The following is a 15686-nucleotide window of genomic DNA, read 5'->3' on the forward strand; positions in this document are numbered from 1 at the left end:
AACATATGTATGGGTCTTGTTTTTGTATCCCTTCAGCCAGTCTATGTGTGTTGGAGCATTTAATCCATTTACACTTAAAGTAATTATCGATATGTATGCTCCTATTCCCATTTTCTTAATAGTTTTGGGTTTGTTTTTGTAGGTCTTTTCCTTCTCTTGTATTTCCTGCCTAGAGAAGTTCCTTTAGCATTTGTTGTAAAGCTGGTTTGGTGGTGCTGAATTCTCTTAATTTTTGCTTATCTGTAGAAGTGTTTTTTTCTCCACTGAATATGAATGAGATCCTTGCTGGGTAGAGTAATCTTGGTTGTAGGTTTTTTCCCTTTCATCACTTTAAATATGTCCTACCACTCCCTTCTGGCTTGAAGAATTTCTGCTGAAAAGTTAGCTGTTAACCTTATGGGGATTCCTGTGTATGTTATTTGTTGCTTTTCTCTTCCTGTTTTTAATATTTTTTCTTTGTGTTTAATTTTTGATAGTTTGCTTAATATGTGTCTTGGAATGTTTCTCTTTGGGTTTATCCTGTATGGATTTGATTGACTATTTCCTTTCCCATGTTGGGGAAGTTTTTGACTATAATCTCTTCAAATATTTTCTCAGACCTTTTCTTTTTGTCTTCTTTCTCTGGGACCCCTATAATTCGAATGTTGGTGCATTTAATATTGTCCCAGAGGTCTCTGAGACTGTCCTCAATTCTTTTCATTCTCTTTTTCTTTATTTTGCTTCCTGGCAGTTAATTCCACCATTTTATCTTCCAGCTCACTTATCTGTTCTTATGACTCAGTTATTCTGCTATTGATTCCTTCTAGAGTATTTTTAATGTCAGTAATTGTGTTGTTCATCACTGTTTGTTTGCTCTTTGGTTCTTCTAGATCCTTGTTAAATATTTCTTGTATTTTCTCCATTCTGTTTCCGAGATTTTGGATTATGTTTACTATAATTACTCTGAGTTCTTTTTCAGGTCCGTTGCCTCTTTCATCTTCATTTATGTGGGCTTATAGGTTTTTACCTTGCTCCTTCATCTGTAACATAATTTTTTGTCGTTTCTTTTTTTTTTTTTGCTGAGTGGTGCTGTATTCCTGTTTTACTGGTTGTAGGGCCTGAGATGTCCAGCACTGGATTTTACAGACAGTTGGATAGAGCTGGGTCTTGGTGCTAAGATGAGGACCTCCAGAAGTTCTCACTCCTACTGATATTCCCTGGGGTTTGACGTTCTCTGTTAGTCCAGTGATTTGGTCTTAGAGCTCCCACCACAGGAGCTCAGGCCCAGACTCTGGCCTTGGAACCAAGATCCTGCAAGTTTCGTGTCATGGTAAAAAAAAAGAAAGAAAGAAAGATAAAAAGGAGCAGTACAATATCAAAGTTAAAAATGAAATAAAATTAGAAAGATAAAAAATATATTAGGAAAAATAAAAGTTTAATTGAAACAACTGCAACAAGGTAAATTAAAACCACAACAGAAAAAAGAAAAAAAGGGTGGTAGTGGGGAATGAGCCAAAAGAACAATAACAAAGTATAAAATAAAATTAGAAAAATAAAAGATTTATTAGGAAAAATGAAAATATAAGAGAATCAACAAGGTAAAACAGAACCCCAATCTAAAAGAAGAAAAAAGAAAAAAGAAAAAAAAAAACAGCCTTGGCTATTGGGGTGGAGTTTAGGCAGTGGTGGAACTAAGGCAGGGGCGGAGTTTAGGGTGGGGTGGGACTTAGGCAGGTGGGAGCATGATGTTTGTGCGTGGCCCAGGGCCTAGGCTCAGGACCACATAGCCAGAAAAGGCCCTGGGGGCGGGGTTTAGGCTGGGCGATGTTCAAGCATGGGGCGGGGCCTCTGCTTAGGACCTGCATGGAAGGGAAGAGGCAGCACGTAGAAAGGAGGGCCTCTGGAGTGTGGAGTTCCGGAGTTTGGAGGTAGGGCCCTGAGTGAGGGTGTGTGGGTGGTGTTTAGGCCCAGCACATTGAAGGGGGTCTCCGATTGTAGAGGTAGAGCCCTGGGTGGGGGTGTAGGAACAGGGCTTGAGCTCTGCGGGTAAGGCGGGAGACCCCAAGGACAGAGGAGTAGGCCAGGGAGCCCAACAAGCTCTCCAGCGCCTAAGTGGACAGGGAAAGCACTGGCCACATTCCCTTCCATTCCTTTGCGCCCCTCCCCCACTGTCACCTCCAGGGTCTCCCCTGTAGCCACTGGACCCCTAACCATGGGTGGGTGCCGCTAGGTGTAGGAACTCCTCCCCTCCCCCAGCCACCCCTCAGGGGTGCCGGTCCTAGAGGTCAGGCCTTTACTTTTGCTCCCCCTTCCCTCCCTCCCTCTCCCTCAGATCCGTGTGGCTGGAGGATCCCTAGGTGGGCAGAGGATCAGGCCCAGGATCTCAGCAGGTTCCTGGGGGTCCAAGTGGGCAGGAGAAACCTGGCCACACTCCTTGTTGATCCTTTGCCCTCCCAGTGGTTCCCCAATTTCCCCCTTCGAGCGTGGGATCCCTTCCCCTCCTCCAGCCAACCCTCAGGGACGCCAGTCCCTTCTGACCTCCATTTCTTCTACCCCTACACTCCCCCCACACCCTACCTGGTTGCTGGGGGTTCCTCCTGTCCACTTAGGTGTTCGTGGTCCCCTACCAGTGCCCGGTAGGTGCCCTAGTTGTGAGGAGATGCGAATTCCGCATCCTCCTAGTATGCCATCTTGACTCCACCCCCTTATCATATGGTTTTTATTCTTCAATTTGTCGATGTGGTGTATCACATCGATTGATTTGTGGATATTGAAATTGATCAATTGATAGTGATCATGGTGTATGATCCTTTTAATGTATTGTTGGATTCGGATTGCTAGTATTTTGTTGAGGACTTTTTCAAGCATGGTATCTGATGTATATTTTCACTTGGAGCTGATTAGAAATTGTTATTTGGGTCATATGCTGGAGATGATGTTATTCCTTAAATGTTTGACCTAGGTAAGCAGATTCAAGTCTGATAATCCTAGATATTCAAATTCTGTTGTCAGACAGAAACCAAGCTCTGTTCTCTCCCACAGGATTAGAAGATGTGTCGTTCCTGAATTCCTTTGAAGACTTTCAGCGAATTACATGACATTGTGAAGGGCAGTTGTCCTGGAATAGATGGGCTTTCTGTAATGGAAAAAAGAGAAAAATAAAGTAGGTAAATAGGGACTAGAGTGTCAGGCCACTCCTCATGGATATAGAGGTGGTTTGGAGAGCACTAACAGGCAGTAAGGGATATTGACAGCATAAGCAGGATTAAATTAAAAAAACAAGTAGGTTAAAAACTCAATTATGTGTGGTGATACTAATACAAGGTAGCTTCTTGGATATGTTTTGGAGCTGTCCTGAGACTTTCTGTATCCTGCTGGTATTTGTGCATCTGTAAAATGGCCCCTTTACTTTTACCATATTTGCAAAGTCATAGGTCTGAGAAGAGAGGTAGGAATGTAAAAAGATGTGCCAATCATAGGCTTACCGCTTGGGACTGTTGAACTTCAGAGTAAATTGTGGTGGAGTCATTGTTTTTCACAGGTTTGGGGATTTCTATTTCCTGTAAAACACAATCATACCAATTTGGCTCACATAAAGAGAAATGTACTCATGCACAGATACAGTAAGTCCCCTACTTATGAGACTTCAAGTTATGATATTTCAAAGATGTGAACGTGTGTTCACATGTCCAATCACGTAAGTTAGTTCACGTGTCTGGTGTACATTGTCATGTCAAGTGGTTGTGTACTTGACAACAAAGTAAGTGCACAAGCTTTTGTATACTTACTTTGTGTAGCTTACTAATGAAGACTAGATAGAATTGGAGGCTCAAAGAAAGAAGAGAGACAAGAGGAAGAAGAAGTAATTGAAGAACTGAAGAGATTCACGATACAGGAAATGGAAAGGGGATTTTCTTTATCTGAAGAGGCACTGTTAGTTTTTGAGGCACAGCACCCAAATATAGAACAGTACATGAAGGTTGCAGCAGCCGTTCAGAATGCGATCCAGTGCTACCGTGTCATTTATGGTGAGAAAAAAAAACTACTACCCAGACATCACAGCATCATTTTTTCAAGAGAATAGTTAAAATTGAATGCAGCAAGGAACCAGAACCTGTGACATCAACGTCAGGCATGGGTGAAATTGCAGCTTGCCCTCCACCTCCTATTGCAGGAGATCCTTCAGCTCTGCCATCTCCCATGTCCTCTTCCTCTGCCAGTCAGTAACTCTTCTTGCCTGTTCACTCGATGCCAACCCCTGTATGCCAGCTCTTGTACCGTATTACTGTACTTTTCAAGGTACTGTACTGTAAGATTAAAAATGTTTTCTTTATTTTTTTTGTTTTTTTGATGTATTATTTTTGTGAAAAGTATTATAAACCTATTACAGTACAGTACAGTACTCTATAGCTGATTGTGTTAGCTGGGTATCTAGGTTACTTTTGTTGGACTTAAGAACAAATTGGACTTACGAGCATGCTCTCGGAATGGAACTCATTTGTATGTAAGGGACTTACTGTATATTCTTGGGAAAGGCAGTGTGACAAATGAGGGATGATGTCAAAGTTCTTTAGGAGGAAGTCTAGGGAGTGTCCGGCAAGAGAAGCTGGAAACAAAGCACCACTAGCTCTTAAACCTGTGAAGGATTAGTCACCTTTCCTGAGCCCCAAACAGAAGCACAACACTCCAGCAGACTGGTGGTCTCAAGAACCAGAGAGAGAGAGAAGGGCGACCTTGTTGGCAGGTGGTGTGAAGGAAAGAAAACATTCTTGTCCTGCATCCAACTCTACTCTCCTTCCTCTATTTTTAGGAACTAACCTACACACCAGATGGTTATTGTACTACATCTTTTGTCTCAGATCTTTACTACCTATAACTGGAGTTATTGCCTGCTTCATTTTACCCCTGTGATTCTATTTGCCTGGTCATCATGTCACTGGGGTTCTCCTCAAGCATGGGGAACTGGTAGAGCAGGAATATCTTGTCTTAAGAATGGCTCTGCTTGGAATAAAAAGTGTGGCAGTAACAGAAGTCCCCCATCCTCATAGTTTTTGGCATTTTAAATTAACTAAGGCATATTTGGGGTGTTATCAAAACCTCTGAAACTCTCCAAAGTACCATGTTTTGCTAAGCAAAAGTTAACAAACTTGCCGGAGAGTTTCTTTGTTTGTTGAGAGTAATTCATCTTGTCTTCAAGAGGAAATTGGAAAGGCAATTGAAATATCTGAAGTGAGAGCACTTCTTATTGTTGGCTAGCTTCAGAGTCTACTTTGCAAATACCTGTGAGGGGCTTTGTGAAGGGAGATTTGCTTGTGGAATCCAAGATTTCTAGCCAGACCATTGTTTCCATCAACTGAAGAATGTTGACTCTCTTGGCTTATTTTTCAGAAGACATGGAAAATGGCCTCCCAGGATGTGTAGTGTTATTTAGAAATGTACCACCTGCAGGTGCTTTATTTTGCGGTTGATGGGGAATTACTGATGCATGGCGAGGAGTTCCTGATGCCTGACCAAGGCCATCCTGTTATGTTGCTAGAGGGCAGTGGACGATTGAGGACTGCTCATGCCTTTCGTGTCCTCTACTGTTGAGGGATTGCAAATTCTTGCCCCTCTTCCCTCTTGAGAGACGCTTCTGAGCTCCCCTATTTCCCCTACATCCAGGATGAGAAAGCCCCTGATACAAAATCATGCCCTCTGGGGGCTCTCAAGCTTAAATGAACTCTGATCCATCCAGCAAGTATTTACTGAGCATCATGCTAAGACATAGGGGAAGAGAGAGGAAGACATAATTTTCACTTCCAGGCAGCTTGTAATTAAGCTGAAGGAACAAGACTCACTGATGCGTTAAGCAGTTAGATTAAGCAATGTAAAGCAGGGTATGAGTCAACATTCTACTGAGGTGTGAGCATTGAGGTCTAGAAAGGTCCCGCACATAACTCTGCAGTTCTTGTCGCTGCCTTTGCCTCTCCTTAATGGTGTATGTCATTTGAATTTAGAAAAGTTTGATGACAAGTTCATGTATAATGACTGTAAAAATAATGACCATGAAGGAGTATAAACCTGGAAGTACTCACCCTCTTTGAATGGGTGACCTGAGCATACACAGTGCTCCCTGGAGAGAAGGAAGCATACTCTAAGTTCCTCACAGTCTCTGCTGTTAACACAGGAAGGCACAGTCAGTAGCTGAAGGACTCTAGTCTGCTCTCCCAGGACCTTGTCTACCCCAGGCCATTCTCTGACCCCAGAGAGGCAATTGTTCAAAGCATGGCCCTTCCTTAGGGTTCATTCATTTTTGACAGTCTTTGGAGTTCTGGGTTGAACCAGAACATTCTCAGCCATGTGATCTATTTCTGACCTCATCTCGTCAGGGGCACATGGTCTTGAGCTATCCTAAAGCCTCAGAGTCTCCCTCTGGCTTCCAGGAAGGGAGCTTCTGGGACCAAATAACACTGCCTACACAGGAGCTAGAGAACCTCACTGGTGAGCATAATGGAGCCAGATTATTTCACATATATAATACTATTAAACTTTTCAGAGCTCCTTAGAGTGGGTTTGATTATATTAGAGATGAGGAACTGATAGCTCAGAAAGTTTTACAGACTTGGTGCAAACTCACACAGGAAATGATCAGACAAGAATTTGAATGCATGCCTTCTCACTCCAAACCTCATGCCAGGTCCTCCATGCATGAAGTCATGTATCTCTCACCCATGAAATAAGACTCAATGGCAGTCTGAGTCCAGAGCCTGTGTTTCTGTCTCTATATCATACTTTCTCTTTTGACTGTGTCCACTCAATGCCCAAACCCTGGCTGAAGAGAGTGATGGAGTCAGGCAGTTTGTCTTTGGGCATTTGATGCTGTAATCCTGTCTTTACCCTGCACCTCCTGTTGATAATGAACAGGTCATGAGTCCTTTCACTGGCGCTTAGTCTCTCCATTGGCAGAGTGGGGAATGACCCTAATCCTACCCCAAGAAATTACATGAGTGATCGGTTTGCATGCTTGTAAGGGACCCTGTAAGTCACACAGGGGACAAACTTGCACAGTTCCAGGTGTTATCCCCTTGCACCATCTGGTCCATCTGAGTAATGACATTCTGACTCCCTCCTCTCTCATTATACAGCCCTCTGACTGCCCCCCTTTCCTTTTCACTTGGTTCTTCCTATCTGTTTTATGATTGGGAGTTAAGAGTCTGGAAGCTCACCAGGACACTGGGTTTGCTGAGTAGAGAATTGAAAGAAACCTGAAAAATAAAATTAATTGAAATCTGTTGAAATCTGTGACTATAATGAGAAAAGCCTTCCACCCCCTACCCCTAGATGTGTCTCTCTAGAGGGTGTGGTGGAAGGGGACCTGAAAGGGTCCTGCATTTTCCAGTAAGACACTTTTCTAGGAGATTAGCACATGTGTATTCACAACCCAGGTGTTGTCCCAGTGGACCAGCTGAGCCAGGGTTTGCATGCTCCCTCCCTTTATCTGTCTTCTACAAGACAGAGTCTTTTGGAGGCCCCAAATGCTAAGTCTCTGGAACCTTGGAGAAGAAACAGTAAGTAGGAAGAAAGGAAACCTATTTTTTTCCTCCAAACAAATAATGACACGATGATGACAACTATACATATTGAAGAAACTGCCACTACAATCCACGTGGTATCCAGGTGCTCATTTTTTTCATTAGTAACACCTAAAAAGAAAAAAAAAGAAGTTGCACTCGAGACACATCGAGTGAGGCCCAGAGTGGTTTTTTAGAGCCTCTACTGCATCTCTTCTAGACCATCTTTGGGAGTTGGGTGGGTTCATCTATACCCAGAGGCTCTGGGGGTGTGAGCAGGCTTTCTGGGAGTGGGAGTCCCATTTAGGCAGACAGGGCATGGTGGAGCCTGGTAGAGCCAGTGGGAGGAAGCAATCCTGCCTTCCCAAGGACTTTGCTCTTGGGATCTGAGTGGGCTAGAGAAAGGGTTGGTGGAGGGGGAGGGAGGAAGGAGAGACCTCTGGGGGAGTGAGAGGCATGGAGCCCCAGGGGATGTCTGTCCCTTCCCAGTGTCACTTGGCTGTCTCCTACTGGGCTGCTGTTTTAGGAATCATAAAGAGCACAAGAGACACCCCACACCTCACAGCCACTCAAGGCTCTCAGAGAGACCTGAGACATACTTACTTTTGCAGAGACTCTGGACAGAGACAGAGAAGGATGAATTGCTGACAGGATTCTCAGCTATGCAGGTGTAGGTCTCTTCATTGAAACTCTTGGGGTCCCAGGAGATAGTAAGGTTTGCTTCACTTTGAAGTGTGTTTCCTGAGACCTGCCACCTGAATAAGATGTTATCATTTGGATTCTCCACAGAGCAGGTCAGGAGGATCTCACAGGTCCTATTATTAGACCATTTGGTGTGAGGGACAACTTGTAAGTTCCTCAGTCGTCCTGTGTGCAGAGAAGAGGCCTGGATTAAGGACAAATGTCTTGGCTCAGCCCTCTGTGAAAAATATCTCTCACCTCGATGTTTCTGTATTCCACCTGACACAGCTGTGTACTCTAAATAACTCTGCATGTACTGCCTAATTGATGACATCAAGGTATGGGGTGACCAAATGATAAGGGACATCAGTATGAGACAGAGTAGGCAGTGGGAGAGAGGGAAGGGAAAGACTGGGGTTGTTGCCAACTAGTCGGGTGATTTTAAGCTGATCACTTTAATTTTTGGAGCTCCAGTTTCTTCCTGGGGGTCCTTCTAACACTTGTTCACTGCCCCTCATGTAAAGATAATTTGGAGACTAAGCTAAGGGCCAGCCCTACCTCAGCCAGGTCCGAAACCAGAAGACCAGGCATACTTCTCCATTGTCAGAATTCCCTAGATGGGATGGAAGATAAAAGCTTAACACTCTTGGAGAACTGTATTTCCCACATCTGTGGGAATATTGGTTCTCACTGGAGCTGATGCTGGCTCAAATGATGACAAAGAGACCTTGATGTAGAGTGTCACCAAGTCAGAAAGGGAAATGTTGAGAATTAAAGAATTAGGAAAGGAAGAAGTGAAGAAACAGAGAGAAAGCAAGAAATTCTGGAGAAGAAAGAAGTGCAATATATTTGGGACTACATATGTTGCAGAAATATCTGAGAGCAGAGACCAGAAAATATCACCTCTAAGGTGTCAGTGGCTGTGAATCAATGGGGACATGAAAGTAGTACAGAAAAGCCCTCTGACCTAGACTCCGCCCAAGGGTTGAAATAGAGGTGACCCAATAGAAACAGAATGACTCCAACTGTCTGATTAGAAGAGATTAAGTAATGCTTTAAGCTTAGCTAACTGAGTAGGGGTGGTGGAACATACCTTGCTAGAACAGAATTTTCATGTCATGGCAAGAATGTTGGATTTGGAGTTAGGAAGACCTAGGTTAGAATCATGGCTTTGTCATTTACTGGCTACATGGACAAATTTTAGTCTCTTCATGCCTAAGTTTCCTCATCTATAAAACTGGGCAATAATACTTACTTCTTGGGTAATTATGAGGATTAAATGAGACAGCATGTAGCACAGAAATGACAAATATTTGGCATGAATATTACATCTCCTTCAGCCAATGTCTGTTGCTGACCTCAAAAACCTATCTTGATATCTTTCTCCACTTGATGAATATATAACTACTGACTTGACATTTCCACCTGGATATGTGTATCTCCAACTCAACATGTTCAAAAAGACTCCTGTTTTTCTCTCCAAAACCTTCTCAATCTGCAACTTTCCCCATCTTAGTTGACAACAACTACATCCTCCCAGTCATCCAAGCCAAAAGCCCTGGAGTCATCCCTGACTCATCTTTTCCTCTCATACTCCCACATCACAAAATCCTGGTGGCTTTACCTCTAAAATATATCCAGAATCCAACCACTTCTCACTACCTCCACTGTTACCACTCTGGTCCAAGCCAGTATTACCTCTTGCTTAGATAGTTGCAATGGCTTCCTAATTGGTTCAGTGGCTTCCACCCTTGTCCAAAGAGATCCTTTAAATAAGTTAAATTATATTACTTCTCTGCAAAACCCTCCAATTGTTGTCCGTTCCCCCAAAATAGAAGCCAAAGTCCTTGTGATGGCTCTCATAGCCTTAGAAGATATGGCCCCCTACTTCCTTATTGACCTCATTTCCTATTGCTCTCTCTTACTCTGCTCCTTGATGTTTGACCTTCTTTATATTCCTTGAGCTGCCAGACACAGGGAGTGCTTGTGCGGGATGGCTCTTCATCCAGATATCTGCATGGCTCACTCTTTTACCTCCAACATGTCTTGGCTCTAATGTCATCTTCTCAATGAGGCCTATTATGATCACTCCATTTAAAATTGACCACTGCTTTCTGGCACTTCTGATGCTCCTTATTCTGTTCTAGTCTCTCTTTCTCCATAGCACTCGCAGCTTACTGTGTCATTTGTTTATATATTATGTGTACTGTTTATTATTGCTCCCATATTCCCTACCCAGAATGTCAGTTCCATGAGGGCAGGGACCTTTGTTTTGTTCACTGATGTATTTCAAGGGCCTAAAACAGTGTCTCGTATATTATCCCTGGTTAACAAATATTGTTGACTCAGTGAATAAACAACATGACTCTGATATCTTTCTTAACACTGAACCCTAGACAGTTACTCCCAATTAATTTATATTGGCCCATAAGATCAAATCTTTGCCATCCCTAGCCTAGTACATACAGAACAATTGGCCAGTGTTTTTTTAAAAGAAAACCTATATAATTTATATCTTAAAATACCTTTGCACAATTGTAAAACACGTTGGTGTAGCTTACACATCTCTCTGTGTATGTGCCTTTGAAGGAGAGGCACTCCAAAAGGCCCTGAGAAGCCATTGGCATTCAGCCTCAGGAGTGTGGTTGTTGCAGAAGAAGTTGTGCTTGGTCTTCTAAATAGTGGCAGAAGAAACTTGTCTCAACAAGTGTAATGGAGCCTAATACAGGGTCTAGAAGTCACAAGATTTAGGTTCTAATCTTAGCTCTATCACTAACTGCTGTGCAATGCCATTGAATAGTTTTGTTGCTGGACCTCAGTCTAGCTCCAAATGCCATGCTTTTTACCACTAAGCTATAGTGCACACTTGCAGTCACATAGAATTGAAATATGTACTATTTTTCAGTCCATACACAATTAAACCCCATGATTTGACTCACTGAAGATCCTCAGATCATAACTGGTAAACAGTAAAGAGGTCAGTGTGGTTATCTGGGCTTTGTAATGTCCTGAGTCTGCCATCGTCAGGTTGCTGAGATGCAAGGAATAGGACTCGGTGACATTCAATCGATTTTTCCGCTTTGGGTCAGTCACCCTGTTTAGTGCTTCATTTGGCTCTATGAAGACGGCAGATTTTCCATCATGTAGCCAGGTGATGGACGTGATCTTCTCTTCCACAGGAAACTTCAGGATAAGTGTTACAGACTCCCCCAGGACCCCGTTCACAATCAATGGTGTTGAGCTGGTTTGTGAAACTGTGTTCCCTGTGAACACAGAAAGGAAACTGCTATAACTCTCCCTGCCCTCCCCCTGCTCTCCACACCCTTTCTCCATCCTCTGCCAGTCAGTTAGAGCTCTCTGATACTGAAGTCCAGAAATATGATGAAAAGGGAAACGGTTAGGAGGAGTGTTGAAATGGGCAATCACAGAGGTTCCACCCCAGCAAAATGTCTGGCACTCTTGTTTAATGAGTAGTTGGTCCAGATGATCCTGGCAAGTCTACCCTCCCATACTAGCTGGTCACTCCTGAGTCATGGCCACACTATCTGATCCCAGCTTCTGAGTTGTCTGGGCATGAGATAGAGAGGGACAACTATATCAACTCTCTGGCACAGACTTCAAAACCCACAAGTCTTTGCTGATGAAATATAATCAAAGCTTGACATTTATTAAATACTTACTGTGTTCAGCATAGTAGGCTTGTGAGATTTAGAGGACTAGTAATAGGAGTTTACAGTTCTTATACATTATTTCATTCGACGCTGACAACAATTCTGTGAGGCAGTAGAATGAATATTCCCATCTCCATTTATAGAAAGGATCTGAGGCACAGAGAGGTTCTCTAGTTTTCCCAGGGTTAACTAGCTAAGGAATAACAGAGTCAGGATTCAGACCCAACTCCTTTGACTCTAACTACTTTGTGCTCTTTCCATGATACCAGAAGATATCTTTTATTCTCCCAAAAGATTATTGTCTAGTAGTTGAGGAGATAAAAACTGATAAGCATAAAAATAATACATTTAACCTCAAAGTAACATACAATGACTATACTCTCATGAGCCTCTCTCAGAGCCATTAATGTTCAAGCAAAAAAGGTGAAATAGTCACAGTCATTCTTAAAGAAGATGTTTCTTTACCATCCTTTGCCAAATTCCTAGCATTTATCATACCATTTTTTAGCCCTCTGTTTACTTGTTTGTCCAGCTGACCATGTCTTAATTATCTTTATATCTCAGCACTGTGCCTAACACAAAGTAAGATATGGAAATGTTTGAGTGAATCAATGAATAGGTAACCATTACCACAACCTCAACCTTCTCAACCTTCTCAAGATCTCTTAATTCTCAGGAGAGGATCTGAGTAGGGGAGGAAATATCTCTCAGGATCTTTGCACTCAGCTCCTGGGTGACCTCACACTTCCTCTCTTTTTCTCAAATTGTCACATGCATGCCCATCACATGAACACTGCCATCAATTCCCCCTCTTTACTACTTTTTTCCCATCAGCACTTTAACATGCTGTTGTTTGTCATTTGACCATTCTTCCCTCTCAGAATCACATGGGTGAATATCACAAGCAAAATCTTGAGTGAAAAAAGAAAATACAAATAGAATACAGTGGCATGCTTACATTTATTTAAAGTTAGAAAACAGGCAAAACAAATCTATTATTTTAGAAGTCAGGATAGGGTTACCTTTGAGGAGGAGGGAGGGATAGCAAATAGGAGGGAGCATAGAGGGGGTTTTCTGGGCTGCTGGTAATGTGCCATTCCTTAACCTGTGTCTGGATACACAGATTTGTTCATTTTATGATTATTCCTTGAGCTGACACTTAGGATTTGTAATTTTCTCTTTGTATACTATATTTCAGTAAAAGAGGTTAAAACAAGAAAAAACAAAACAAAGCAATTACAATGGCCTATGAGGGCCAGAATGATCTGGTCACTTTTCTCTTTTTAGCCTAACTTCCTATAACTCTCCCCCTTATTCCCTCTGCTCACACTATGCTGGCCTGGTTATTCCTTGAACAGGCCAGAGTTGTACACTTGTAATTCCCTCTGCCTAGAATGCTCTTCCCCCAGGTGTCCACATGGCTCACTCTTTCATCTCCATAAGGTCTTTAATGCAAACATCTCCTCTCAAGGAGGCCTTCTGTGACCATGCTTTCCTCACCACAAGCCCTCACTCCTGTGTACTCATTGCCTTTGAATTTGTTTTTCTCTGTAATACTTACTTTCTACCATACTCTGTAATTTGCATATTTGTTTTTTTGTTCTTTTCCCCTTCTATAAGAATGTAAGCTCCATGAAAGCAAGGATTTTTTCTGTCTTGTTCACGGTGTTGGACATTCTTGAACAGTGCTTGGCGCAGAGTAGGCACCCAATGAATACTGCTGAGTGAATGAGCACAGCTCCATCCCTTGTTTTGCAGGTTCTCTGCCCATGATGTTTAGGACCAGTTTCTCTTTGTAACGGGTCTCGGCATACCCTGTGGCCCAAAGACTCTCCAAGAACTGTTCTTCCTTCTCTAGCACAGACCTTTAAGTTTCCTTTGTTGTTATAGATTGAAATCATTCATTTATTTAACAGGCCATTCATTGTACTATTTGCTCAGCTTTATGCCAATTCAGTGAGTAAAAGCCTTAGAAATCATGGCATTCAGACCATACTTATCAGATTCATTTTATGTACCAGTTTCTGGACTGAAGACTGAATATAGAAATGAATAAGACATTATCTGTTCTCTGGACTCACCGTGTGGTAGAGGAGTCTGACAGGTAAACATGTAGCTATGGTGTGGTGAGTTAGGCGTTGACCTAGGATAGGGTTTGCTTCTGCATTGCCCTCACACCACTAACTGCACCCTGCACACTCAATATCGAGTGTTTCTTTCTCTTAGATATAGTTAAAATGTTCTTTTCCTCTATTTTTCATAATCTTGAGGGTAGGGATTATGCTTATTATCTCTGTATTCCTAGCATTTAGCACTATTTTGAGCTCAATAAATGTTGAATTGATAGAGATAACTGCTCTATAGGAGCACAAATAGTGAAAATGATGGAGTAGAAAGGGTTGGGGGTTGTTAGGGAACACTTTGCAGAGAAGGTAACATTGTAGTTGGGTTTTGAATAAAAACAAGAAGTTCTCCATTGCTTGATTATTTCAAGAATGCCCGGCTCTTTCTTTGCTCCATTGTTCCCTTTGCCTGAAATACCTTGCTCACATTTTCCCATCTGGTGAGCTCCTATTTATCCTTCAAGGATAAGTTCAAATATCTGTTTGCCTTTGCTTATATTTATGGGGTTTGCATTGGTACAGGGGAGGAGACAGGAGTTTGTGGTTAGAGAAGAGGAGAAGTTATAGAAGGAGGAGAAGGGGTTGGTAGAAGTAATTCCCTGCAAGTCTAAGAAAAAAAAGAAGATAAGAGCCACTGTGCTTAAGGAAGGTGAAGGTAAGAAGTTACTGAAAAAGTTCAAAGGCTCCTCTGAAAGACTTTGGACTCTAGGAGAGCTGCTTTGGGACCCAGGTGACGTGGTGTGGCCCAGAAGGCACAAGAAGGCCTTTTTCCCTACTCTGCCTGGGATCAGCACTGATGCTTTGGGAATGTCCTGGGTCAGCATCCTTGGCATGGATATCCACGTTCTCTGCAGAGCATTGAGGTCTTCTGTAAGTGGTTCAGCTGGCTGCAGATTTGGAGGACTGGAACCAGAAGAGACTAAGAATTGGGAGGATGCCTCATCACCTTAACAGAAGGCTGCTTTGGGGGCCTATGGGAAGCATCCCTTATAAGTCACTGGGAGCCACTTGGAGCATGGGGGTGGTGCTGAGGTCCATCCCCTGGTGTGGATGTTCAGTCAGCAGAAATTTGGAGTATGTTTGTTTACATGTTTCACTCACTCTGGAAACATGAGTAATGTATCAGTCAGCTCTTTATGCCCCCAGAATCTGGCCCAGGGAACTTGGAATACTAAATAGGTTGAGATCAGAATGTAAAGTGTCTTGAATGATTATCTGAGTGATTTTTTTGAATATATTAAGAAACATGGAGTATTTTTGAGAAATGCAAAGGAATAAAGAAAGCAGGTAAGGCTGAACTGATTCTGAAAAAGAGAAAAGTCAGAGAAACTTTGGGATATCTAACCTAGGGGAATGGCTTAGGCCTAGGACTGGCTTAGGCCTATCTATAGGAAAAAGAGATATAGTGGGTTGTTTCAGCTCAGCATGAAACAAGTTCAGAAGGAGGGTAGGGGCTGATTTCTCAAGAGATTTAATAGAGAAGGGAAGAGATATATAAGACAGGATCTTGAGTAAGACAAGTGAAAATGAAAATACAACATACCAAAACTTACAGGGTGCAGCGAACACAGTGCTCAGAGGGAAAATTTGTTCTTTGAAAAGATCAGGAAGATTGACGTAATTTTAGCTAGATTAATTGAGAGAACAACAGAGAAGGCTCAAATTACTAGAATTAGAAATGG

The 15686-nt window shown here is 42.5% G+C and overlaps 1 protein-coding gene across 1 annotated transcript in view; it reads right to left on the reverse strand.

Moving 5' to 3' along the window:
* Window positions 1-1940: 1940 nt before the first annotated feature.
* Window positions 1941-15686, reverse strand: part of SLAMF6 (SLAM family member 6) — a 29665-nt gene continuing 15919 nt past the window's right edge. The window contains exons 2-8 of the mRNA XM_065898777.1: window positions 11150-11473; window positions 8133-8396; window positions 7596-7661; window positions 7185-7223; window positions 6054-6133; window positions 3465-3539; window positions 1941-2087 (exon numbers count right to left, since the gene is read on the reverse strand). Coding sequence (XP_065754849.1) covers window positions 1941-2087; window positions 3465-3539; window positions 6054-6133; window positions 7185-7223; window positions 7596-7661; window positions 8133-8396; window positions 11150-11473 — 995 coding nt within the window. The remainder of the gene's footprint in view (window positions 2088-3464; window positions 3540-6053; window positions 6134-7184; window positions 7224-7595; window positions 7662-8132; window positions 8397-11149; window positions 11474-15686) is intronic.

This window comes from Phocoena phocoena, chromosome 1 (genome assembly GCF_963924675.1).
Source record: "Phocoena phocoena chromosome 1, mPhoPho1.1, whole genome shotgun sequence".
Lineage (NCBI taxonomy): Eukaryota > Metazoa > Chordata > Mammalia > Artiodactyla > Phocoenidae > Phocoena > Phocoena phocoena.